Genomic DNA, 27,599 nt, shown 5'->3' with positions numbered 1-27,599 from the left:
AAATTATGTGATGCGCTTCTGCTGCATTCAGAAAGCACATATTAAAATGCAAATATTAAAATCATAATGTGTATATTGTACATTTCCATTGTAGCCATGGATGACCTCGGCATTGACATGTCCCCCTTAATGTCTATTGTGGTTATGGCACTGCTGTGTGGTTACTAAGGTCTAGTTTAAATAATAATAACAACAGTAACCATACCAAGATATTAGATTTTTGGTTAACAGATAAAGGATCAGAACGAAGTCTTAGTCTTACTCTGTACGGCCCAGGTAGAGCAAAGTGGATGATGGGCAAAGCATCTCAGCATAGGAGGAGGTCAGAGTTTGCTGCTTTTCTCCAGTCAGCAGATCCACCACATACCAGACATCTTGTTTCCTACCTATAAACACACACGACATGACAGCTTCATACCTAAATACAGTGATAGACATCACAGAATACAAGGAATTGCATGCAACATAATATTTGGAAAACAGTGTTCTCATCTCATTATACATTTTCCGTGGGACAACATGGTGTGCTGAAAAACTATTACGTTCGTGTCTTCAAAGTTGCTAAATCTTATCTAGCAGGATTAACATAATGGGATTAAGTCATTATGCATATATCTGCACAAAATGCAAGACTTAAACTAAGTTATGTACTGGAGAGAAAGTTTACCTTCCATTGTGGATGTGCACCACAGCAGTGCGCTTTAAAACACGTCCAGTCAAAGCACAAACTTCATAACATTAAGCAGCTTTAAGTCTTTGCTATCATTTTAGCAATTAGCTGTGTCGTGTTAACATCTTGACTAAGAACAGGTAAAAGAGGACATGTTATGTATGGCATTCTGGTCGCTCTTGACATTTGATGTTTAAATATGAGATGATATGAGGGAACTTGTGACGGCGCTGTACATTTTGCATCTGACTGACTACATTTTTGTCTTACCGAGGTGAATCCGTAAAAGACTGCATCCTTTTAAAAGCACAGTGCCTCAGTGAGGTGAGGTGTGTTCGGCTTCACAGCGTTTGATGGACCGGCAGGGTTGCGGTGGCGCGAGTGCACATAGAAAATGGACTTAACTGTTTGCTATTGAATCATGCATGGTACTGAGGTCATACGCTGGTCTGCGCAGCTTACACCAACGTCAAACACGCACCCATTCTTTACTGCCACAGGCGCTGTACCGCTAACCAGATATCCAAAATGCCGCCATAACCACAAAAATAAATTAACCCACACAATCACATTTTTCGTGATCGATCATCAATGCCAGATTCGAGTACTCGAGCAATCGATTATTCGTGCACATCCCTAATATTTTATAAAGAAAATGCTTAAATTTGAAAATACTTTTCATAAGTTTGGTTCCCCACATTCTTTAATACTTTTTATATTGCATAAAGTACCATATATAACATGCAGTCCATCTGGATTTGGAATAACAATTAGCCTAGCCTTGCATGGAAATCTCTGCTATTCTTGAAGTTGTTGTTTTTAAACAAACAAAAAAACTGGATTTTCCATGCAAGGCAACTGTTCCTGCTCATCTCCACACTGGATACACTCACCAATTTCAATAGGGGTTCAATGGGTCACAAAACTTACAGTTTGGATCATACAATGTTTTTCAGCTACAGATTGGATAATTTTTCTGATCAGAGTTTTGCAAGGAGTCACATAATGTTGCCTTTTTTGCAATTATCTTCACTGCACATGCAATTTAACTTGTATCACTTTTAAGCTTGATGCGGGAGATAACATTTTTTACTGAGAGGATAGAAATGACAAAGTAAACACGACTTGCGAAAGATAATGCATGGATTACATACACCATAATTACCCAGCCAAATCTGTGAAAGAATGGAAAGCATTTAAATATATCTAGTTCTTCCTATAGGTCAAGATAACCCAATGGACAGGGCGGAGATGCATTTTGCTAGCCCAACTGGAAGGCACAATTTTTCAAGCCCTGAGTGAGCATTCCCTCGAGTCTAATCACGAGATTGCCTAATTAAAATTAACATTATATTATATTTTACATGTATTCTTTGGACACATTTCATGACTTTTCCAAAACGTTCAGTTTTTTTGTTTTCCTGCACTTTTTTAGTCTGGAAAGTTTTTAAATTTTAAAACTCCATAATGTTTTTCAGGAACATTCAAACCCTGAACCTTCTTCTGTTAACCTTCTTTGAGTGGGCTGTGTGTCATTACAGTAACTGTGTTTCATGATGACACCAATAATATGAACTGGGAGTGGTTCAGTGCTGAGATTAGGAATCAAACCCACAATGCCCACCCACAGGGGGCATGAGTAACCCGCCACTTCCTCAAACATGTGCCACCCTGTTGACAGAAACCCACAGAGATGAGAAAAAAATCATAGTTGTTATACAGAGGAACACAATCCTGCTCCATTACGCTCTATAATTAAACTAAAGAATAGAATTAAACAAGTGAACAGAAGTGTCAAATAGAAAAAATATAATTGAAACTTGAATAATTGATTTTAATTATACAGTGGCATGCTAAAGTGTGGGCATCCCTGGTCAAAATGTATGTTAATGTAAACAGTTTAGCAAGTGGAAGATGAAATGATCTCCAAAAGGCATAGAGTTACAGATGACATGTTCCCTTCATATTTTAAACCAAATTATTATTTTTATCCTTTACATTTGATAAGAAAAGAGCCAACAGCAAAAGTTTGGGCACCCTGCATAGTAAGCATCTATTAGCACCCCCTTTGGCAAGTATCACAGCTTGTAAATGCTTTTCGTAGCCAACCAATAATGTTTTAATTCTTGTTTGAGGGATTTTCACCAATTTTCCTTAAAAAGTCTTCCAGTTCTGTGAGATTCCTCGGCCGTCTTGCATGCACTGCTCTTTTGAAGTCTTTTGACATTTTTTAAAGATGTTTAGGTCAGAAGACTGTAAGGGACATGGCAAAACCTGCAAAAACTTGTGCATCTTGAGGGAGATCATCGTGGATGGATTTTGAGTTGTGTTTAGGATCATTATCCATTTCTAGAAGCCATCATTTTTTTAACTTCAGCTTTTTTAAAGATGTTAGAATTCAATTGAATCCATTCTTCTCTCTACCTGTGAAATGTTCCCCGTGCCATCGGCTGCAATAAAACCCCAAAGCATGATGATCCCCCCCCACGCTTAACAGTTGGACAGGTGCTCTTTTCATGAAATTCTCATGAAAAACAGTTTTTTTTATTTTTAATGGACTTGTTTACGGAGACATGTCAAGCTTTACGCAGTCCGACAGTCAGCAGTATCATTCAACACATTGTAAGTTATTTGAACAAACTATAATAAACATATTAAACTACCACATGTATTAAGTATTGTTTTCGTTTTATAAAAAAATATTATTACATCGCTTCTTACGCACTAGGTGGAGACATGAGCTTATGAAATTATTTGCTTACTTTTTAAAGTATTTGCTTTTTCATTTAAAACATACACAACACATTATGAGCTATTATAAACATTAACTAAGCAGATTACGTTGTATATGTTCTGTACTGTAATCGCAATTTTGTAAAAATATATAGTAGCAGAATAAATCAATCAGCATATTTTTATCAGCATAATATTACTTGGTTTTAAACAATTATTGTATTTATTCTTTACTGGCAGTTTATATGAAAGGTTTTACTGGATGGATGTGTGGATACAGATCATGAGTGCATGTGCGCCGTATACAAAAGCTCTTGTTCATGGATTATGGTTAAACAAATGTTTTGTAGAGATTTACTGCGTTTGTATTAGCTATTATGTCAACCCCTAACTGCACAAATTATGTCGGTCTTCCTGGATTTCATAATAAACATTAAACAGTCAGTCAAAATGGCACACTTGTGTCCTTCGCAATAGACTACCATTAGCTTTAGTGGCTCACCGGAAGTCATAAACCGAAAAGCTCAAAGATGCCGGCGTCCACATTTACGTCAAGAAACAGGCGGATAGTTTATCAAACGGCTTTTGACAAAGTGCTGTTTATCTATGCATTTAATCATGCATGAACTGTATCAAACTGCAATAGCTTGTGAAGGTGATAAATATTTAATTAATATTCACAGAGCCCAGCTAACACACGACGTACTAGTTACGTATTTTTTTGGTCAATTTTGATAATTTCATGACTTACCAGCTGGCAACGTAATTTCATTACCATTACAATTATATAAACATTAAATTTCCTTTTCTTTTTCGGTTAGCTTGCTAAAACTTTTCAGTCTCAAAGTTTCCCTTAAATAAGTCAAAATAGATTAAATACACCACGTGAGCTGCTCTTTACAGTACATGGGAAACAAAAAACAGGGCATGCCTCCCGCCTCAGCTGAACTCAATCAGAGCGCGCGACTTCAGCTTTTTTAGCAGAAGGCCGTCTGACAGGACCGGTGTTGTTTCTCTGAACTGAGACCCATTTCAATTTCACAACAACTTATTTCAGTTGCTTAAGAGTTCATGTTGAGACTCACTCTGAGTCTTTCATATGTTATGGTAAGTCTTTTAGTTATAGGCAAATAAGGACAAGTTGTATTAGTTGTACTGCAGATGTCCGCCCAAAGAATTTTAAATAAAATACTTAAATTACTAACTGGTTATCAAAATAAAACTTTTTATCCACTACGTTGTCACGACGCACCCACGACAGGCAGATTACGTTGCGAAGTTACGTAACTCGGTTCGTCGCCACAACGTAAGTTTGGTCATCATATTACGTCGCAAAATAATGTTAATCTAGTAAATGTTAATATAACTTAAAGTAAAGGGGGGTTATTGGGAAACAGAAATATCGGTCAATCTCTAGTTAGCATTCTCAAATGGACAAAAAGCCAATCAACAGATTTAAACTAGTGCCAACAATGTGAAACACACTACCAAAACTAGGCAGACAGATATCGAAAACATCCTGACATTGGGCGACCGTCGGTTTGGTGTGTTATGACCTACAGGGTGTTCTGGTTGGATTTCCAGATTATTAAATGTCTGAATAAAGTTAAAACACACCTGTCTTTAGTCATTTCTAGACGATTTCCAGTCAAGTAATTGCGTTTCCTACCCATGTATAAGATACCATCAGAACTGCGACACGGAGATGCCTGCACCAGCTCCGGTATGGTAAACGGCAGTTTCTGTAACAACAACAAAAATATGTTTATTCTCTTATCATATTTATATGCTGTGAGAAAGCAGTTTAGTCATTTAGTCTGGGTACTTCTATGGATCATCCTTATAGTTCTAAGTTAAGTGAGGTCAGCTATCACTTCTATTAAAATTCATCATAACTAAATAAATCACAGCTCTGTTCAGCTTCTGGAGAAAAAAGAGAAGTAAAAATGACCACAGTTTCCCTTACCGTCAGTCCTTCATTATTTTTCCCTCCGAGAGAGTAGAGACTGCCATCATTGGGGTCTGGGAGGAAAGCAGGCCTGTCAAAACATACACAAAACACTTAAACACTGTGTTTCGGCTGTTTGAAATGTTAAAGGACTAAATAAAAATAAAGCTTTTGTTATATATTTATCATCATATAATGTAAAACAAATGAATGAGTATTATTTACTTTTTCCTTTGAAAAGTACAAAATCAGCTTGTACAGTTATTAACATGATAACAGATTTAATTATCCCTTAATGTTTCAGTGCATCTGCATCTCACATTTAATCAGCAGGTTAAGAGAATTGATAGTGAGAACAGGAAGAACCGGGCATGCCCAACTTCTTGCAAAGTTCCCGTTTTAACTTTCCTCCCAAATGCTGAAATATAAACAGACAGACTTACTCTGAAACATGCGTTGGGACTTGTAGAACAGGATCTGGATGGAAGAGAAGATGTTTTAATTATGTGTAAGAAACACTAATCACAGGTTAAAAGAAGGGTTAACTAAACAAAGACGCAGCACATGATAACTGAGCCTATTAACTAGCAAAGGTAACTAAAATAATTGAATAAGAATAGTTTTAGTATAAGCAATTTTACACAAGAAAAGTATGAAAAAGGCTTAACTACAATGATTTTCTTTATCCCAACATATAGGCCCTTTCAAACGTGTTATTTACATAGATTAGCAATCAAAAGCTTTTAGCCATCCTTACAGAACAAACACACCCTTGTACCCTTTGCTTACAGTTTTCCAAACTTTAGCCATTCATGAGGTGCATCCTGTCGTGTTATCTACATTTTAGCATGATTTAGTGCACACATACACACCAGCTCTCAGAGTCTAAATCAGGGCTTTGAACCAGATTTTTTCCCATTTGGTTCATTCCGAACAGAAACAGTATTTTATGTTTCCAGTTTTTGGTTCAACCCTAAAATTGACGTTCCTGAACCGGTTGGAACAAAAAAGAAAGTTCCCGAACCGGTTAATAACGTTCCATGTCAGCTGTGGGACATACAAATGAGTAGGCTGATCATTAGGACATTAAACTTAAATTATTAGTCTACATAATTTTCCTTAAGTCTCTATATTGTTATCAAAAAGGCTACATTATGTAAGCAGCATAGCTGTAATTCTGACATGCCTACATTTGTTTCAGCATTATGCATGAAATAAGACAAGGACAAATTCTGCGAAGTCGTTTATTGGCAAACAATTTAAACAAATCATGTTTTTATTAGAAAAAGAATACTGTGGTATTTCGAGATCATTTTGTTTGTATGTGTGTTCTGTCAAGAACAGAAAGATTATTCTCTTGATTTTTGAAACGCGTCTCTCCGTGTATGCACTTTTGAGTGCACTTAAACACGTGCACACACACACGAGGAGGACGAATTCCAAACGGTGCTTCGGGAATGAACATGCAGCATAAAGAGTCGCTCCACATAACATGAAAATTACATTGTTTTTCAGTGCTTTATTTGCCAAATGTATGTATGTACTACTAATTAGTATTAAAAAAACAAAGATCTTGAGATACTTGTTAGCCTACCATATTTAACTCTTATGACTGAGCATTAGAGACTTGGGCTTGAGTAGGCTACTTGCTGGTGGCAAGCTTCTCATTTCAACGACAACCGGAAGTGAACTTCATCAAGTATTGCACAGAAATATCGGTATTAACTGGTTACCATTATTTTAAATAAACGATTCTGTTCCGGAACATATATATATTTTTTAAGTTTCTGTTTTCGTTTCTGTTCCTTGCAAAACATCAAAAGTTTCTGGTTTTCGTTCCGGTTCAAAGCCTTGGTCTAAACACGTAGATTATTTACTCTGCCCCCTAGTGCCAAAACAGTACAGGAAGTTCAAATTGTATTAAACATTATGCAGTTTCACCACATACATTATTTCACACATCCTGGGGTATTTTTTTATACAGTATTGGAATATAATCTTTAGAAACAACACTGATGTGTAAATTGAAACAATTTGGGCAAGGCCCTTTTTTATTTCATCATGACAGTGTGCCAGGGCACAAAGCAAGCCCATTTAAGTTGCATTCATCAAGATGATAATGAGGTAGACTGGAGCTGAAACAGCGGTGTTCCATGACCCTTTAAAGTCATAAAAATTGTGGTATATCATAGATACTTTACAGGAAGTAATTTAAAAGAAGAATTCCAGGCTTGTATATTCAAGGAGTTTCTAGTTTAAAAAATACTATTTTAATTCAATTTTTTTTAAGTCTGCACTACAGTGACAACCTTCAGTAAATCAGAATGAAAGAATTGTTTCTATAGCACTTGACTACACTGATAACACAAGAGACAGTAGCATGCCAGGTCAGACTGTACTGCACAGGCTGCTGTGGGTGTGTAGTGCAACGGCTGTAACGTACACGGCAGTCCTTTAGCTCCAGAATGCATGACCTGCTTAACCTGTGCATCAGGTTTCTGAAAAATACAGCAGGTGGATGAAACGCATCCCGCTGTGCCCATGTGAATATTGAGAAATAAGGTAGGTGGGTGGCCACTGTGCCATCTGCCAAAAATCAATGCATTTTAAACACAACAGAACTGCAGGATTTTTTTTAAACATGCATTCATTTTAAAGTGCCAAAATCAAAAATGACCTGTATTGCAGTGTGTCATGTAGCTGTCCATCAATGTAAACAATGTGCAAAGTAGTTAAACCAAAAAGTGCACATTTAATAAAGTTATTGGCTTCTAAAGTAGAGAGTCGACTCTGAATCACTGAAATTATTCGTCATATAGTTTGAATCTCCTGCCTGTCTCTATCTACGTAGATACGAACACTTTTCATAATTATCTTCGCCTACTGTCTTGCCCGGGAGAAAAGAAAACTATTAAGTTTAGCTTCTGTTGTTTTTATGGCTTGGCTTAATGATAAATGATGTGTATTGATGTCACTAATGTCTTCTGAGTAAATCATGGTAGAACTAGGTCAATACATGTTGCACTATTGTTGAATTGTGTGTCAGTTAACCAATCAGAGCAGAGTACGCTACTGAAAGGTGGGGTTTAGGCAGATTGAGTCGTTGAACTGCTTCACATGAATCGTTTGGGGATCTCTGAGAAATGGGGTAATGATGACAGTGTTTTTGTCCTTAAACCTGTTGTTGGGGACTCCTTAACAATATAAGGAAGCTTAGAAATTGGACCTGACTGGCACTTTAACATGCATTAAACGGAATCTTCCATCATGCATTTCTGTTTGGAGAAACAGCTTAACTGGATATGAGGTAACCTGACATGCCTGACCTTGGCAGCGTGCTTTTTATAAGTTGCTGGGTTAATAATTACAGAGAAGACTACACTTACAATCTGCTGTCAAATCCAGCAGCAGGTTGGGAAAAACAACAGTGTCACATCTAGCCAAGAATGCATTTTTTTCCAGGTAAACAGATATGACTAATGGTTTATCAAACAATGTGCAAATGCCTAGTCTTCAATCTTTAAAGGGCACATATTATGCTAATTTTTACTAAGTGTAATATACAGTGGCAAGTATGTGAACCCTAAGGAATAAACTGGTTTTCTACAGTGACTTGCCATAAAATGTGATTTGATCCTCATTTAGGTCACAACAATAGACAAACACAATGAGTATAAGCTGACAACACACAAATAATTCTAGTTTCTTGTGTCTTTTTTGAAAACACCCATTAAACATTCACAGTGCGGGAGAAAAAGGTAAGTGAACCAGTAGTGTTGGGCGATATGCCCTATTTTCAGATCGTCCTATGGTCAGCCTGTGAGATCGGCGATACACTAAATTTTTTACTCATTATAACAAGTCACTTGATGGGTGGACAATAAAACCAAGAGCAACACCGTCATGACCGCAACCTTCTTAAACCTGATGCCATTAATGCGAGCGCGTCATTAAAACCCTATCATGATTACTTAATAACTGTAAAAATATGCATCTGCGCATGCACACACACGTGCGCGCACATACAAACAATTCAATGCATTGGTTTAGTGCTGTTGCAGAAGACTACACGTGTCAAGCAGTGGTGCTCTCATGAGGTGCCTTTTTAAACACATCGGTCCAGCAGAATGCGATCATATTTTAAACACAATCATATATTAAACACGAGGGACGTGTTGCTACAACTCATTGAAATGCATATCATAAACAGGATTAGTGATCAGACTTCGGACAGAGCGCAGCTCTCTGCACGTACGCGAGAGTGAGAGAGGCGCCATGCAGCGGGTCATATTTTAAACAAAAAGTAAAGTTTGCCTCAGCTCGCATGAAACGCATTAAACTGAACAAAGACATAAGGATTACTACTTTAGTTTATGTTTAGACTTCGGACAGACGCGAGAGCGAGTGCATGTGAGACAGAGAGAAGCGCAGCTGCTCATGACGCGGCGCGCTGGATTAGTGGTAGAAGGAGACCAAGACGCGGGCATTAAGTGCAGGTACGTGCAAGAAGGAATTCTCTCTTTACAAGCTCTCCACGTAAAGTGAAGCCCACAAACCCTCATGTGAGGAAAAGCATGCATTGTGGGTGTTAATATAAAACTATGATGATAATAATAATAATAACCATTCGCCAACTATCGTCATGACTATCGCCATGAAAGCCTGCCATTGGCGATATGTCTGAAGATCGTCGATACACGATACTATCGTCTATCGGCACAACCCTAACCCATAGACTAATTGCTTTAATGCAGGGTTCACCAATCCTGGTCCTGGAGGGCCGGTGTCTCTGCAGAGTTTAGCTTCAATCCTAATCAAACACATCTAAAGCAGCTAATTAATGTGTTTCAGGTGTGTTTGATTAGGGTTGGAGTTAGAGACTGCAGTGACGCGGATGACGTGTTATCCTCAGACATGTTTTGCAAAAAATTTTTTCAAACTTACAGCGTGCATCTCCTTCAGACTTTAAACGAATAGCAAAAAAACAACAACAACAAAAAAAAACGGTGGGGCGCACCAGATAACACGTCAGCCGCGTCGTACGTCATCCGCGTCACTGCAGTCACGCGACTTTAGTCTCACGCATGCTCTTCACAACAGAAGCGAAAGAGAAGACAATGCACAATTCACAATATTAAGCTTGGCATGTTCTTTTTACAGCTTTTCCAGGTTGTTATTCTATGAAATATATTGTACAAAAATGGCTTATAAACTATGAAAACAATGTCCTCCCTGCTGAAAAAAACAGCATCAAACCAGCATGGACCAGCATAGGAATTATGCTGGTCTATGCTGGTTTAGCTGGTGGTCACCAGCATACCAGCACCAAAACACAACATATGCTGGTATGACCAGCATAGGATGCTGGTGCTAATGCTGGTTTAGCTGGTGCTAATGCTGGTTTGGTGCTGGTTTAGCTGGTGCTAATGCTGGTGCTGATGCTGGTTTGATGCTGGTTTAGCTGGTGTTCACTAGCAAACCAGCACCAAAACACAACATATGCTGGACTTGCTGGTATGCTGTTTTTTTCAGCAGGGCTGTAATTCTTATTATATCCAAAAGGTATAAAAACAAAAGTTAGAATACATAAATACATATTATTTCATGTTGTTATTGCTAATATAATTTGTTGTTTTAATAATAAAGACTGCTTTCCGATGCTTTCTGGGGAGGTGTGGTTGGGCGGTTAACCGCATAACCATGTGATTTGTTGCTTCTTTACCGCGGTAAGAAAAAATCCTTGACCGTCACAGCCCTATTAGCTACCCTTCCTGAAAGTGAACACACAGCCAAGATGACTCCTAAGGCACAACTCACAAATACTCAATGAAGTTAAGAGGAACCCACGAGTATCAGCTAAAGGCTTGAAGACTTCATTGGAACTGGCCCACATTTCTGTTCCAGAAAACTGGAAATTCCCAGGTTAAAAATATCTCAACCCTATCGATTGTTTGGAGAAGTGTAAGGAATATCTAGCTGTGTGGTCCATGAGTGACAATGAGATTTTATCATTCCTTCCATCAGTTTTAACTCACACTGCAAAGGACTGGTGGATAGCTCTTAGGGCTTTTTTGCATCCCTTTCTCTCTGAAGATAATGAAGTTAAAGCAGAGAGATGAATTTGTGAACAGAAACAGAGAGTAGATGAAAGCATACAGACTTTTGCCTTCCAGTACAAAGCATTATGTTAAAGGTTGAAACTGCAAGCTACCTTACAAAATTGTTATCCCAGGATTGCTAGTATCTACAGAGGAACTGTGACATATCTGAATGAATTAGTGAAAATGGGCACATTGGTGGAACGTGATATGGCAAGAAATAGACCCAAACATGGGTGAAACAGAATTCCATCCTTTTCCAAAAGTAAGAGGGGAGAAACAACTTGGCCCACTAACCTCGATGGTAACAATAAATAGTCAGCAGTGCTTGTGCCTTGATGCAGGAATCATTGTGGAAGTAGTTAAAATCTTCAGATGAAACCTGGCAGTCGAGCCATGGGCAGACTCTTGTATTTGCTGATGGTGAGGTTCAGTTACTTGGCATTGCACATAACATGGGCATGATTATTCTTTAACCATGTTTATCATGAAAGATCAAAACCTGACTGATAAACTAGGCCACACAGGAGTTATCAACCATCAGATTCTTACCAGCGATCCAGTTCTTGTTAGAAAAACAGGTTTACCCAGTACAAAGTAAACAACAATTCATTGATGATGAAGTAGCATCTATGCTTAAAAGAGGGTTAATACGATCATCTACCTCGCCATAGGGCTGCAGGATTAATCAAAAAAGAATCACGATCTCGATTCATACATAAATGCGATCTTCATTTTAAATGACGGTGATTCACTTGCATATACAGTATTTCCCTGTATTCAGATGCTGCGTTCACGTGTTCAGCATTTACATTACAATCCAAGATGCTATAATATCAGTCAAACTTGCTAACACACTCATACAGGGTAAAACCAAACCCTATTCATTCACCAATCAGACCCCATCGTTTCTCTCCTCTCTCATCTCATTTGCGGTGTGACGTATAACAAGGCGGCAGACCTAAACAAAGTCGTTTACTTGGTGGAATTGGAGCGGCAATTTTCACAAAAAAAGAGAGGATAAACGAGTGGAAAATCCTGGTGGCGATGGAGAAAGTGACGATGCAACAACATTGGTTCCGAAAGAAGGCAAGGAAATTATTTACCTCCGGACGTTTCTAAATCGGAAGGCTGCAGCCTCTGGAGGTCGCATATGCAGGCTGCATACGTCATCAAGCCTGGTTCATTCGAGTTAACGGAGCATTACATTCGTCATAAACATACTACAACAATTTATGATTAACTAAAAATATTAGTCAACTTTATAACGTTAATGGTTAATTTTCTGTAATTAGACAATCTTGATGACGTGTGTAGCTTAGAAATGCGACCTCCAGAGGCTGCAGCCTTCAGATTGAGAAACGGACTCTGTGTCACCGCCACAAGTTCCCCATTAGAAAGGGTTTTTAGCATGAGGGGAACATTGTAACATGTCTGCGTTTCTCTCTGACGCCTCAAAATTTTTAGTCTTTTAAAGGTATAGTTTTTTTTTTTTTAAGTTTTTAGGTTGGCCAGATCGATAGTACTAAAAGCACAGGAGATATTTAACAGCTAATATATTTTAAATTACTCTAAATTTAAAGGGGTCTAAAATAAGGAAAAGAGACGTTTAAAAGAGACGTTATTATAACTGAAAGTCCTGTAGCACATTTTAAGTGCATAATAAATGTTTTTGTAAACAAAAGAGAATCGGGTGAGAGAATCGGGATCTCAATTCCCATTTTAGCATGAATCCTGCAGCCCTACCTCGCCATTGGCTGCTCCTGTGGTATAAGTTCTTAAGAAGGATGGTAGCATGAGTTTCTGTGTGGATTTTAGAGCTTTGAATGCTAAAACTCCCCTGGATGGATTCCTCATGCCACAGATCAAAGATAATCTTGAGTCTATGTATGGAACGGCCCTCTTCAGCACTTTGGATTTGCATAGTGGATATTGGCAAGTCGGAGTGGATTACTGCAGCATCCAGAAGACAGCTTTCATCACTAACAGAGGGTGATTTGAATTCCTTTGTTTATCATTTGTTCACAAGACCTTAAAAATGTGTTCAGCAAGCTTGAATTTGCAGGTTTGACCCTCAACTTACAGAAATGCACTTTTCTCAAGAAATCACTCTCCTTTCTGGGACATGACACTGCAGAGGGAGGAATTAGAATGGAGACCACAGAAGTGGGTGCTGTTAGCAAGTTTGCAACACCTACAAAATGTAAACGAGGTACAAAGGGTTTTGGGTCTTGCTGGGTGGTATCACCAGTTCATTCCTTGTTTTTTCAGAATATACGGCCCCCGTTGCATAAGCTTAAAAAGAAGAATGTACAGTGGAAATGCACTCCTCAATATCAAAGATGCTTTGAAGAATGCTTCAGTGTTGATGCCCTGAGTTTACAACCACCAATCAGTTCCAAATTCCTATGAGTTTTTGGATTTTGTTATGTTATGTTATGTGAATTGGCTTCTGAATTATGTTTTTCCTACCTGGCAAATAAATTGTTGCGTTTGTATTCATTCTAATCTGCTCTGTTTTATTAACTCTTCTAAATTACTATAAAGTATTACGAAATATCCGTTGTCACCATAAATCTACGACCAGGGTATAAATTCATGCTAATCGTCTATACCACTAACTAAGATGTCCAGCAATTACATTACTATATGTGGGCTATCAGGTGATAAGTCAAGACCCCTGATCATTATCTCTATTATAACTAAGTTGTAATATAGTCACATGATTTGCTATTTCAGGTTGGACGGCGCCAATTTGAACCTCTGGTTATAGTTTGAGTTCTATATTAAGTTGTATATAGTAGGGATGTGCATATATGTAATTTTTTCATTTCGATTAATCCATAGGTCTGAAAAATGAGTACTCGATTAACTGGGAGCGGGCGTATACGTCATGGTAAAAATGTAAATATTTTTATTAAAAACACTCAAATTAAACTTAATTTTGAAGAAACTATGACAGAAAAATGAACACACACTAGATTATTCAGGACTCAACATAAAGGACTGCCCGGTGGCCCGGGGCAAGCATGAGAGACATTCGGGCCAGTAAAAAGTATTGTCACTTGCCCGATAGGGCCAGTGCTTCACCCTCAGTCACTAAAATATATTTTCATCAATGTTTATTATTTAACATCTTTGAAGCAGACATTTACTTGGGTAAAACACGACGAAAGAAACAATGCAATATTTTGCACAGTTTGCTGTCAGTTTACAGGTAAAGCAAAAAAGTTGGGAGACTTTTTTTGTTGGAACATGTCTGTTGTATATGTATACAATTATATTTGACTTTTGAATTATTTCTTTTAAGTATGTGACACTGACGTTTTTTATTGGGGCCAGTGAAAATTTTGCCAGGGCAAGTGAAAACCTGAACCACTGGCCTGACTGGGAACATATAAAAAATAATTCGCGTTGAGCCCTGTTATTAATTAATTAAACATTTTTTACAGAAACCCATTGACTGTCGCAAATGGAAATACCTATGACGCAGTTTTTTTACCTGACGAGAGGGGTTCTGGTGGACCAATCTGGTGTAGGTGCAGGCTCACCCTTTGTCTAGAGCTGACAATGCATATATGGCCAAGCTAGCTGCCTGAAGGGAAATTATGTGATCAGAATGCTCTGATCCAATCTGTGTGTCCTGATATAGAAGTAGTCGAGGAAGCTTTGTGATCGGATTTCATTGTAATGTAAAAGCAATCCAGCCATCATATGTGCATTTAGGCATTTTAACATTCAGGGAAATGTTTAACATGTCCTAACTTTTTATCTGGAGTGATTTATTTAAAATGGCAGAATTTAATTGATTGTTATAATGTTTGAGTTTCCATGTTATTATGTGAATATTGCCCTTTTTTCTGGAGAGTCTGTAGTTTCTTTGTCACACATTTTAAGTTACTTGCAAAAAACTACAAACCATAATTACATATAAAATGTTCTAATATTCTCTTATGATACAAAGTAGACATTTGTAGGATTTATTTTCCAAACGACTTGAGAAATCCCTGTCTCTGGCCTGTTGCATCCCACTGTTAACAGTCACTCACAGTCCAGCAAGGTTCCTGCTTAAAGGGAAACTTCACCCATTTGCATTAAGCTTTGTACCGTTAGAACCCCAGTCATGTTTTTGAATGGTCGTGCACCATTCCCTCAGTTTCTCCTGAGAGGGGAGAAATACTGATTTCAGTGAGGCACTTCCTTCTTTCAATGATGTAAAAATCGTAATTTTGCGTCATTGAAAGAAGGAAATCCTGTATCTCTATTGAGTGTGAAAGACTACAGACACTCATTCCTCATTTTTCCAAGGTGGGGGCTATGGGTGGGACGCACTCACGCTTCAGACCAATTACAGATCAGTGGGTGGGACTTACGAAAATATACGAACACAGACGGGAAAAAACGATCAGCCGCCATCTTTATGCTAAGCTAAGCTAAACAGAAGTTATGGAGCGAGCCAGAATTCATGTTACAATAACAGTGGAAGTTAATCAATATAACATGGAAGAGGGTGATTTCACAAGCGTGATGCTCTAATCCGCTGTTCATTGCACCTTTATGAGCCACAATACTGCAAAGAGCTGAGGCAGATGTAGGAACAGAAGCCCGAGGAGAAGCCGGATCCTGGGCTTCGGCTGGGTAGAGGAGCCCGGTGAAGACGCAGCAACCATCGGCCTCTGCTGCGTAGAGAAGCTTGCCTGTTCTCTCGCTGTGTGGCTTCTTTATAACATTTCTGCATCAGATAAGGATATGGACGTTCGTTTGGTGAAGGTTTCTAGACAAGAGAGGAACTTTGCACGCGTTTGGAATGTTTATTTCACGGACATGTTTCGGTTTACGAGCAGACGCGCTGCGGAGTATATAAGCTTGGACGGACTCGCGCCGTTTGCTTTCGGTTTAACATTTCTGGATCAGATAAGGATATGAATGTTTGTTTTGTGAATGTTTCTGGTCGCGTGCTTATTTCAAAGACGTGTTTCGGTTTACGAGCAAAAGCTCCAAATGCTGAGGCAGCGCGTCTGTGGAGATATTATGCAGGGGACGTGTTTGTGTGGAGGATGCAGGGATAAACGGACGTCTGACTAAAGTGAGTGTTTATATTTTCTTTGTTATACTAACGTGGCAGTTATGTACACAATAGCATATCTGAGCGGTGTTTTATATGTCTATATTGTGAGAGCAGTGAGGCCGATAATAACACAAATGTAATTACAGTAAACAAGAGAGAAAAAGAAAATTGGTAAAACTAAATAAACATTTAAAATGCATACCCTTTTTTAAGTACTTGAAAAGACATTTGTACTGCGGATCTGAAACCGCACGTTACTGTTTAAATAAGACTTTGCTACACACCAGGCCAGAGTGTTATTGTGTGTACCACAATGTAACATCACGTTTAAAAGTAAGTCATGATTGGTGTCTGTCAGACACAGTGGTGGTGGCTATTTTCTTTGTTTTACTAACGTGGCATTTATGTACATAATAGCATGTCTGAGCCGTGTTCCGAGTAATGGGAGTGGCTTGCAGAGCTGTGCATTGTGGTGCATAGTGGCAGTTGTAGTTTTTCATACAAATGTGCTCTAAAGTCACATTTTGTCTTTTCTCTGTCAAATAGGCACAAAATTCTACATTTATGTTACATTTTGACTACAAATATGACTCACTTTCCATAAAGATTAATGTTCCTATCGGTGAAATGGCCCTTTAATAAGCCACGCCCCACAGTAAAAACACCCAACCCATAATCCAACAGCAGCGTTAATTTAAATCCGTACCCTACCAGACCCGTTTGACAAAGACCACGAACCAAACCGCACCCGCTAATCGCGCTGCAAGTACAAACATTTAGCAGTCTTCATACAGAATGTGAACACAAATAAGCACAACATTGTTTAAAAAACAGGTGCCCATCAGCGTGTACGGAAGGGGTCAAAATGGAATTGGGTTTTAGACCCGCAGTCCGCCCGTGCCTATTAACTCTTTACCCGCCATTGATGAGTTAACTGTGGGTTCACACCAAACGTGAAGCGTGCAATCGATTACTCACAGGATTTAATTTGATGTCATGCAAATTTTTCGCTCAAGTTGAATATTTTCAACTTGGGCGAAGACGCGTTTGAGGAGAATAGCAAGTGTTTTCACGACAAACAAGCCGCCCATATTGCGTCATTCGCATTGCCCCACGTGAGGACGTGTCTGATCGCGTTTTTGCATTGACTTTGTATGTAATCTACTCGCGCAAATCGTTAAATTTGCATCTAGTGTAAACCCACAGTAACTCGTCAATTAAGGGAAAACGCTTGCCTGCCAATGATGAGTACTTCCGGCTTTCAGCAATACCACTATTATCCACCAGGTGACACACTTCTGCAACTTATACAACCTGGAAGTAACGGCTCACGTGAAAGAGAAAGAACTCCGTGTATGTTGTGAGGATTCCTCTGAATAGGAATGGGATCTTTATCAAAAGTCCCTCACAAATAATTGAATTATCTCAGCTTTTTGCTCAAAATTTGGTGTTTTTGAAGAAACCTACCCATATTTGAGAGGTGATAAGAAGAGATCTAAAGATTATTTTTTCATCAATAATAAAAAAATTCTTAACATCTTACTGTTCCTGACGCTAAAGCATAGAATTATGTAAAAACACTTTAATGGGCTATAACCGAACCAAACAAAAAGCATTGATTAAACACTGAGGTTTTGACTAACTGTATTGTTGCATCCCTAATAACAACCTGGTGCTGAAACCTCGTAACAGCCAATCACGAGCTCTTCTTTAGTGTCACAGATATATTGGCACTGCAGTCCATGGCACAATATGGGTGGTGTTCTTTTCTACACTTTTACAATCTACAGCTGTTAAAGCATTATGCAAACTTAATCTGAACTAAGCATGCTACTGTGAGCTCCAAACCTATAAAAAACATCCTTTAGCTCTGTACCTTCTTTCAGGGTCCATTTAATGGTTCCAGATCTCTTGCTGACTGCGTGGAGGTTCCCGTCCAGCGTGGACACAAACAGCAGACTCTCTGGAACTGACACGGTGCTGCTGCTACAAAAGCCCTAAAAAAAAAAGACAAGACAGCTTTACAAAAATACAAACAGCAAAGGCATGATGAGTTCTTGTTAGTACATGATTACAGATGCAGCTCTTTCACACAGTAATATTGGTAAATTAGCATTAATTTACAAGAATGAATTTACCAGTAAATGCAAAAATGTGCTGTTCACACCTGCAGTGACGCTACATTTTTTTTTACCAGTAAAATATCATCCACACATCAGTACCAAAATCACAGCAAGTTACTGCCGTGCGGCGAGGTCAGTGTTGTATTTGTAAACAATGGCGGGTTATGATTTCATATCCATTGTCTGTATTTTGAGTTGAAAAAGTGCACTTGTGTTGGGGTCCTGCTGGTTGTATTGAAGGCCTTGAGCTTGGATCACTGCTTTTCAGGTGCTTATAGAATTTCAGGGCTCTTTTCTGGATGCTGATTATTAAAGGGTATTGTCCTAATTTGGCTCAGCATGAGTGGTTTGGGGTGGATCTGTTCACCTTTAGGATGTTCTTACAGATTTTAATATGCAGAGTTTCAATTTTTTCTTTTTCCCCCACTTAGAAAAGTCTTGAGATTTTAATGCCCCCCATACCTCACTGCCATATAACACAATGGGTTCAATGACTGATTTTAGGATTTTTAACCATGTTTGTATTAGAATTTTATATGAATTGTGTTTTTAAACATGTTGTAAACTCTCATTGCTTTTGCTTCAAACCATTAACAGCCAAATTAAGATTTCCTGTTGAGCTTATTTTTATAAGTTTTAATTATGCATGTACTTTTAAATTACAAAGTTTTTTACCGATTTTCAAACGGTCTGGTTTGTTATAAATAGAGATCGACCAATACTCATTTTTTTAAACCGATGCCAATAACAAATATTTGGATGCTTATGTGCCCGATAACCGATATGCTGAACCGATTTTTATTTACTGTTATACTTCTGTTTTTGACATAATAATTACTACACCACTGAACTGAACAAACCCTTATAATAATAATCATCATCACAATCACTCCCTCTTTGCATACAAAGTAATAAATAGAGGGGTCTGAAAGAGTGAAGAATAATATTAATTTAATGAATAATGTAGAAACTATATTCCTAATACATGGACCATTCCAAACACCCTTATCATTTCGTCAGAAATGGACTGATCCAAAGGTCGCGCTGCGGTTGGCAGCGGGAGAGAGAGAAAACTATAGCGGAGTTGGCTGCTTGTTATACATAGTTTATAGAGTAAAACAGGTGGATTAAGTGCCTTTTTTGGAATAATATGGTTGTTTTGACCAGCAACATATAGCCTTCAGCAGGAAAACAAGTAGTTACCAAAGAGGTTTTACAAATAATATCACTGACTGGAATACTTCATTCAGGAAAGTAACAAACAAAACGGCTTATATATCACTGAATTTCTTAACTGGTAATGTTATTTGATGTCAGAATAATTAATATTTTGTTGTTATAGCTTATGAAATGGCTGTTGACAGCGCTGTTATCTATGCATTTACTCACGCATTAACTGTATCAAACTGTGACCGCTTGCGGAGGTAATAAATAATTAATTAATATCCACAGACATTTATATAGATATTTTAGCAAAATAATGTTTATCTGGTAAATTTTAATATAACTTAGGGTAAATCTTGTTAAAAGCTTCAGCCTTCAACCCTGGTAAGTGAACAGCACGTGATTTTTTGGGTTCGTCTCTATTCTTGGACAAACTGCCAGTGCTGGGCAAGCTACTTGGAAAATGTAGTAAGCTAAGCTACCAGTTACTTCACATTAAATGAAGCTTCACTACACTGAAGCTACCCCCCTGGGAAATGTAGCAAGCTAAGCTACATCAATAGTAGCTTGCTACATCCAAGCTACTTTTTTATTTTTAACCAGTTTTATTATGTAATTATTTATTCAGTTTCAATTTATCATTTTGGTAATTATAGGCAATACAAGCATACTGTAGGCCTAGGTACTTCACATTTTGGTGCAGTTTGCTGGACTTATCCTACTCCCAGAATAAAATGCATGTTTGAGCTATCTTTATTCAAAAACACCTGGCCCTGACATATCTTAACACAAGGGTCTCCAACGTGGGCCCGCAGGCAGCAGGTAGCCTGCACAGAGTCTGTGAGGTGCCCGCCAAAGCACATTCTATTAATAGTTTCAATTGTAATATTTATTACATGTTTTTATTTTGGTTTGGCGACATAACCCAGTTAGAGGTAGAGCACGAGTCTTCACAGAATGCGAGTGGTAATGTTTTGTATGAATGAAGGCTGCACAACTCGAAAATACGGAACAAACGACGTCCTGTGTCGATTCAAATGACGCACTTATTCTCATATTCAGGACGACTTCAGAAATGTTTGGGAAATTGTAGCTTGTGTGGAAGCTACGTCACTACTTGGTCAAAAAAAGAGCTTAGCTACTGAAAAGCTATTTGATTTAGAAAGCAGCTAAGCTACCGCCAAGCTACAGAAAAATGTAGTTAAACTACTAGCTTCGCTACTTGTAGTGAAGCTACTGCCCAGCACTGCAAACTGCATACATTGCTTTTAATATATCAACTTATTTAACATAACATACATTAATGCACAAAGAAGATGTGTTATAAATGCCTCAGATGCAAAGTAAGTATACTCAAAGTCCTTTTAATGAAGTCGCTTCACTCCGCCGTCATATCTGCTGTGCACGCTGCTGCTGCTGTGAGCTCTTCTTCTCAGATGCGTCCAGCGCGCAATTCTCAATTCTCTCGTTTATCGGTCAATCCGATATCACAAACCCGATATCCGATCATCGGAAAATGCTCAAATATCGGGGAAAATATCGGAAACAGATATATCGGTCGATCTCTAGTTATAAACGTCAAAGATGTACCTATGACACTGCATATTTAAACTAAAAAAACTGAAAAATTCATGAAACATGTTAAAGCATCCATTATAGCCACATTAATAACGTTTGTAAGAAACCAAACCATTTGAAAATCGGTAGAAAATTGAGCAAGTTATGCTAATTTAAAAGTACCTGCACCATTTAACTCAATGCTACGAGTGAGCGAGCTGCCTGTGGTAAGATGGCCGCCAGGTGATGCCGTTAGAGACTCTGCCGTAACACATCTAGCCTTTATACATATCTATGGTGTAGAGCAGGGTTCCCCAAATCTTACCCTGGAGGGCCAGAGCACTGCAGAGTTTAGCTCCAACCCTGATCAAACACACCTGAGCAAGCTAATCAAGGTCTTCATGATCACTAGAAAATCACAGGTGGGTAAGTTTAATAAGGGTTGGACCTAAACTCTGTAGTGCTCCGGCCCTCCAGGGTAAGATTTGGGGAACCCTGGTGTAGAGGGTGTAAATGTGGTCTGATGTTCTGTGCTGACTGAGGCTAAAACCCAATTTGACTTTTCTCCAGAATTTGACTTTTCATTTCATTCGTTTTGAGAAAATGTCTTGAATTAATAATTGAACAGAAGATTTTCCCCAGGTTGCTGTTGACACACATGCCCCTGTAATTGTTAGACTCAAATGTGTCCCCATGTTTGAAAAGTGTGTCCACTTCAACAGGCTAAGGAAGTAAACTGTTGCTTACAATCCGTGTGTTCATTGTAGTCCAAGAAATGAGATTTCAGTTGGAGACGATAACTCGTGTCATCGTTTACTTTGGGGTTTGTACCTTTTCATATCATTAACATGAACTAACACAAACTTACATACCAAAGGAAATGTAAAATCTGATAATTGGTGCTCAGAGCCTCGGTTAATACAGAACACAGCAGTCTCTTAATGAAATTAAAATAAGGCAGTATTTGTGCAACAGCAAATGAACAAAATAAATGCGATAAAGGCGGCAATGCAAAGGACATTTAAAAGAATATAATAGTAGATAAATTAACTAATATATGAAGTATGAAAACGAATGAATCATTATTTAGGCTAAATTAAGTTGAAGAAATTATTTTTAGTAATTTAGATTTTGTCATCATTTCAAAAAAGCTTAACTGCTATCCATAACAACTTACATATATCCTGTGTGTTCCTTGGTCGAAAATGTAGAAATATATTAGGGTTGCAACTAACGATTATTTTCATAATCGATGAATCGGGCGGTTAATTTTCCATTAAAGGCGGAGTCCATGATGTTTGAAAGCCAATGTTGATATTTGAAATCACCTAAACAAACACGCCCCTACCCCAATAGAATCTGGACCTTCTGTTGATAGACCCGCCCCACACATACGCAACCCGGCATGTGATGTGATTTGATTGGCTATAAGTGTGTTTTGGTAGTCGGCCCGTCTCCTTTTCCATACCGTTTTTTCAAACATCGTGGACTCCGCCTTTAATCGACTAAGTGGATAAAATATAAATATTTACTTAATTAGATGTTTTCACGTATTATAGCTCAATAAGGCACTAAATTAGGGTATTCACGTGTAGAAGTGAACTTTTAAAAGTGCAAAAGCCACACACTACTACAGAGTTTTACTAATATCATATTTTTGATTTAGATATTTTAAGCCTTAAATAAAAAAGTTTGTGCATCTTTTAAATAGTAAAACACCTTCAAATGTCAAAATATCAATTAACAAAATGAATTAAGTCTTCAGGGATGTGCTGAGAATTTAGCCACAGATTAATAAACTTATTTTAATCTTCAGCTTTAGACCTTATTGAATATTAAGATTATTTGTTATCAACAAAATAAATAAGCCATTATGATATGAAAGTGGTGATATACATGCGTTGTTACAGTAATAAAAACATGGATTTCCCCCTTACTTTAAAACAGATGCTTGTGATTCATTACTGTTTTTATGAAACCCAACAACAAATACAAACTCACTTATATTAAAAGAAAGTAAACCTTTATTAACCAGCGTTCGTTTGTGTTTTTGCAGAGAGACACATCACGTTTACACCTGGTATTTAAATCTGTCTCTTTTGTCCACTTTTGACGGCTTCTGTCCTGAATACTTTGAGGTGGTGGTCTGTGGAGTAGGGCTGGGTATTGGCAAGGGCCTTCCGATACGATACGTAACACGATACATGGGTCATAATATGATACGTATCACGATACAATAAAATGCGTTGCGTGTTGCAATACATTGCAATACTTTTTCTTTTTTTTAGCAAAAATGTAAAAAAAATAGAGCTGAACACCTGCAGCTCTTTGAAAGCTGCAGGTGTTTTTACATTTTCTGCCTTTTTCTCACTCCCTCTAACTTCGGAGACATTGGCCGAATGGTTGTATATGGCAGACAACTGGACAGTGACAACTACAGCAGCTGCAGAGGAGGTAAAACAGAGGGATTTGATGGGTTTAAAATATCGATAGTAGAAATTAAACGATAGTTAACTGTATCGATATTTTTGCACAGCCCTACTGTGGAGATTGTGGGCGAGTCTCTCTGCTGTCATTTAAACACGAGCGAGAGTAATATATTGAGTTAATATTATGTCGGAGTCTGCTGCTTGTGTTGTTAGTAAACATGCTGCACAGTGTTTTGTACATGTATATGTTAGAGCTATACATTAGCGACCACTCACTCATCCCCGGTACGGATGCTGTAAATTCACAAAGACAAAACCTTTAAAAGGTTTTTATTTAAAGCTGCTTTAATGTTGTTAAGTAATCAGTTGTATTATGGTGCTTTGTATTTGTGTTGATCAGTTAGATTGAATTCATTTTAAAGGACAAGTAGGGTATTTTACACTTAAAGCCCTGTTTTCAGATTGTTTATGGTGAAATAGAACGGTTTTGACTGAAATTTGGACGTGTGATGCTGGCCCGAGAATTTTCGGGTGTTTCTTGTATCCTCCCACCGCTATAATGGCTCTATGGGTGCACGGGAACAATCCTTCCTGGGATGCATTGAACTTTCGTTTACAAAGACGTGAAACTCACCGAGTGGTCAGGGGTGTTCACTGATATGCTCACACAAAAATCGCTGCAAAAGATGCTTTCCAACAGGTTTTATCGTAGTTTTGTCCAACTCCATTGACTTTATATGAGATGTATCAGATGTGCTGTGACGTACGGTATTACTCCGTGACGGGAACGCGTTCTTGCAATTGGCAAAGGCGGATTATCGCCACCAACTGGGCTGGAGTGTTTATTATTCAAGCTCAGCGGAAGAATGTACGGGTATGAGGCGTTTGGAAAAATAGGTCCACAAGTTTACAACGAATGTTAAAACAGCTGTTGGAAAGCATCTTTTGCAGCAATTTTTGTGTGAGCATATCAGTGAACACCCCTGACCACTCGCTGAGTTTCACATCTTTGTAAACGAAAGTTTAATGCATTTTAGGAAGGATTGTTCCAGTGCACCTATACACCCATTATAGAGGTGGGAGGTGAAACAACAAACACCCGAAAAATTCTCGGGGCAGCCACATGTGTCGAAATTTCAGTCAAAACCGTTCTATTTCATCATAAACAATCTGAAAACAGGGCTTTAAGTGTAAAATACAGAATTTGTCCTTTAAGCTTTAAAACTGCATTTAAAGGCGGCCAATGCTAATTCTTACAACTCAGTTTTACTTTGTGTATGATTCAACTAAATATGTATAGCCTACTAAGCCTAGCATTTATATTAGGGATGCTCCAATCGATCGGCCGATAATGCTTGCTATGTTTCTCAATGAATTACGGTGAAATGCTGCTACATCCAAAAGCCAGGGGGCGCTCTCGTGCAGAAACTCAAAATGCGCTGTAGACGAAGAACAATACACACGCAGCTGTGATGACATGAGCTCTATGCAATGGCTGAAGGATATATTTATATTGCTGTTCTTCAAACCTTTTCAGGTATTTTCATGATAATAAAGAATATGTTTAATAATTATGTTTGACAAGTGTTGCTTTTTCAAATTCATGTTATAAACAACTCAAACTAACAGTGATTTTAGATCGAGAAGGACTTACTGATCAAAAACCGTAGTACATAAAATAGCTGTAATAAGATCGGCTGTCCGATTCAGAATAGTGATTGGCCACGTATTATTAGTGGAGATCGGCATTGATCGGAGCATCACTAATTTATATTTAACCTTTATTATATGTGTATGATGTGTAAAACAAGAAGGTCAAAGCTTTCATGAATATTATGTGAAAATCGCAGTTGTTGCGGTTGCTTGTTGTCATCCATACAGTTGGATTGTCAGTAGTGCAGTATTACAGAATTGTAGTTACCGCAACAACCCTAGTAGCTGTATTAGGTGGGGGAACTTCCACTGCCAATGTCCCAGGCCAAATTAAGAAGGATCATGGCTTCAGTCAGTCAGCCTTTCAAAATAAACTAATAAGTACCTGTAGATTATGTAGACTTTTTAAATGTCTGTATAAACCAGAGGTGGCCAAACAAGGGGCCGCAAAGAAGTTTATAGTTATAATAAACAGTGTAGGATTTGGTCCAAAATGACTCATTTGATACAATGCCATCAACGTCCAAAAGATGTTGCTAGCACTGAAAAACTCGACTGGAAATAAGAGTGCCGGAGGAACAACAAAATAGATAAATAACACTGAATTTTGTGTATTTAAAACAGAATGGACAGCAAAACACTTTCCCCAACATCAGACAGAAGCAGGTATGTGTTATTGACAAAGAAGTATTGCCATTTTAATGACCAAAAACGGCTTATCTCTGTTTTTAACATCATGGTGATATGTAATAATTATCAATTATTATATATTTATTGCCCTTAAGAAAAATAAGCATGCTTTTACTACATTAAACATATGTTTTATTTTTTGTAACCACAAATGTACTATGGTCTCACTCACCATGGTATTTTATTTATTATCTGTGGTAATACAAATAAGAATTAATCTGCTAAAAACATGGTTACTACACTTATAAAACAAATGTTTACTCTTCCTTATGGTGATAACTGTAAAAATGGCTCACAATTTTACCATGTTAAATATATTACTCAGACTGTAATACAATGATGTTTTCTTGTATATACATGTGTCGTGATATACACAGGTGTAGATTTTTATTTCTTGAAAATATTAAAGTAGTGAAAAGTGTTTTTTAAAGTAGGGTGCAGATAAAAGTATATAGTGCAGTAGTAATGGAGTGTTGATTTGGAATAAAAAAAGCTACATTTGTCATTCATAGTAACGAATGTAACGAATTAGGCGGCCGCCTTTATTTCAAAACCTGATGTGGCCCTCGAGTAAAAAAACCTGCCCCTTGTATAAACTTTAAGGAATTCAAAAGTAATCAGATTACATTATATTTTGTTTCTTGGATTAAGTTAGTTAATACTTTGTATTAAGTAATTTGTAATGGAACACATTTTAAAAGTAACCCTCCATTTCCCAGTGGATAATACCATGTCTGGTTAGGTGACACTATTTTCAGATGGATGAAGAGCAGAAGCCATGTCTATACATTTGTTTACTAATTTCAGAAGCACATTGATTATGGAACTGGGACTAGGACGGAGTTCCAGTTCAGTTTTTGTAAATTAACGTGTAGTTTACCTCTTGAAGCTTACTATTACAATAATCATGTATATCAGGAAAACAGTTTTCTGTTTTGTTTTCCATGTTTATTATATAAAGAATGTGACAGGCAGCCGCTACACAGAAAGTTATAACATTTTAAAACATCTGTCAATTATCAAATGTAACACCGCAATTACAATACGAAGAAACATGTGACAATCCTGAACGTGCAGGCCAACACAAACAGACACACACTTAATGGTCACCGCACTACAATAATAACATAAACATGTTAGATAAAGGCCACACGTCAAACTGATTCGAAACGTGAAATCGATTAGTATGACTGATCAGAGATCACTGTGATGTTTGCACTCACCATAAACCTGCTGTGACTCCAGAACATGATCGCAGTTATAATCCACGCGAGAGACCTGCTAGATACTCCTGAAGCCATCATACACACAAATACACAATCAGATCCAGGAGAAAGAAACTCGGAAGAGATGTGTGATTTAACGGAAGTTTCTTTTTGCGATTCAGTGCCTCATTGTGCTGCTGAACAGACGGACACTTTTCACTACACTTCCTCGTCCTGCTGCGCACATGCGCATAACACGCT

General features: G+C 37.9%; 1 protein-coding gene across 1 annotated transcript; it reads right to left on the bottom strand.

Moving 5' to 3' along the window:
* Positions 1-227: 227 nt before the first annotated feature.
* On the bottom strand, positions 228-27,599 carry LOC141350950 (serine/threonine-protein kinase/endoribonuclease IRE1-like). Its single transcript, XM_073856799.1, has 6 exons — positions 27,357-27,599; positions 18,394-18,514; positions 5,795-5,828; positions 5,370-5,442; positions 5,073-5,145; positions 228-386 (listed from the first exon to the last, which is right to left on the bottom strand). Exons 1-6 carry the CDS (start codon positions 27,435-27,437, stop codon positions 259-261), a joined length of 510 nt encoding a protein of 169 aa, XP_073712900.1. The 5' UTR covers positions 27,438-27,599; the 3' UTR covers positions 228-258.

This window comes from Misgurnus anguillicaudatus, chromosome 19, assembly GCF_027580225.2.
Source record: "Misgurnus anguillicaudatus chromosome 19, ASM2758022v2, whole genome shotgun sequence".
In the NCBI taxonomy this organism is placed as follows: Eukaryota; Metazoa; Chordata; class Actinopteri; order Cypriniformes; family Cobitidae; genus Misgurnus; species Misgurnus anguillicaudatus.
This window is presented reverse-complemented; position numbering and strand designations above follow the sequence as displayed.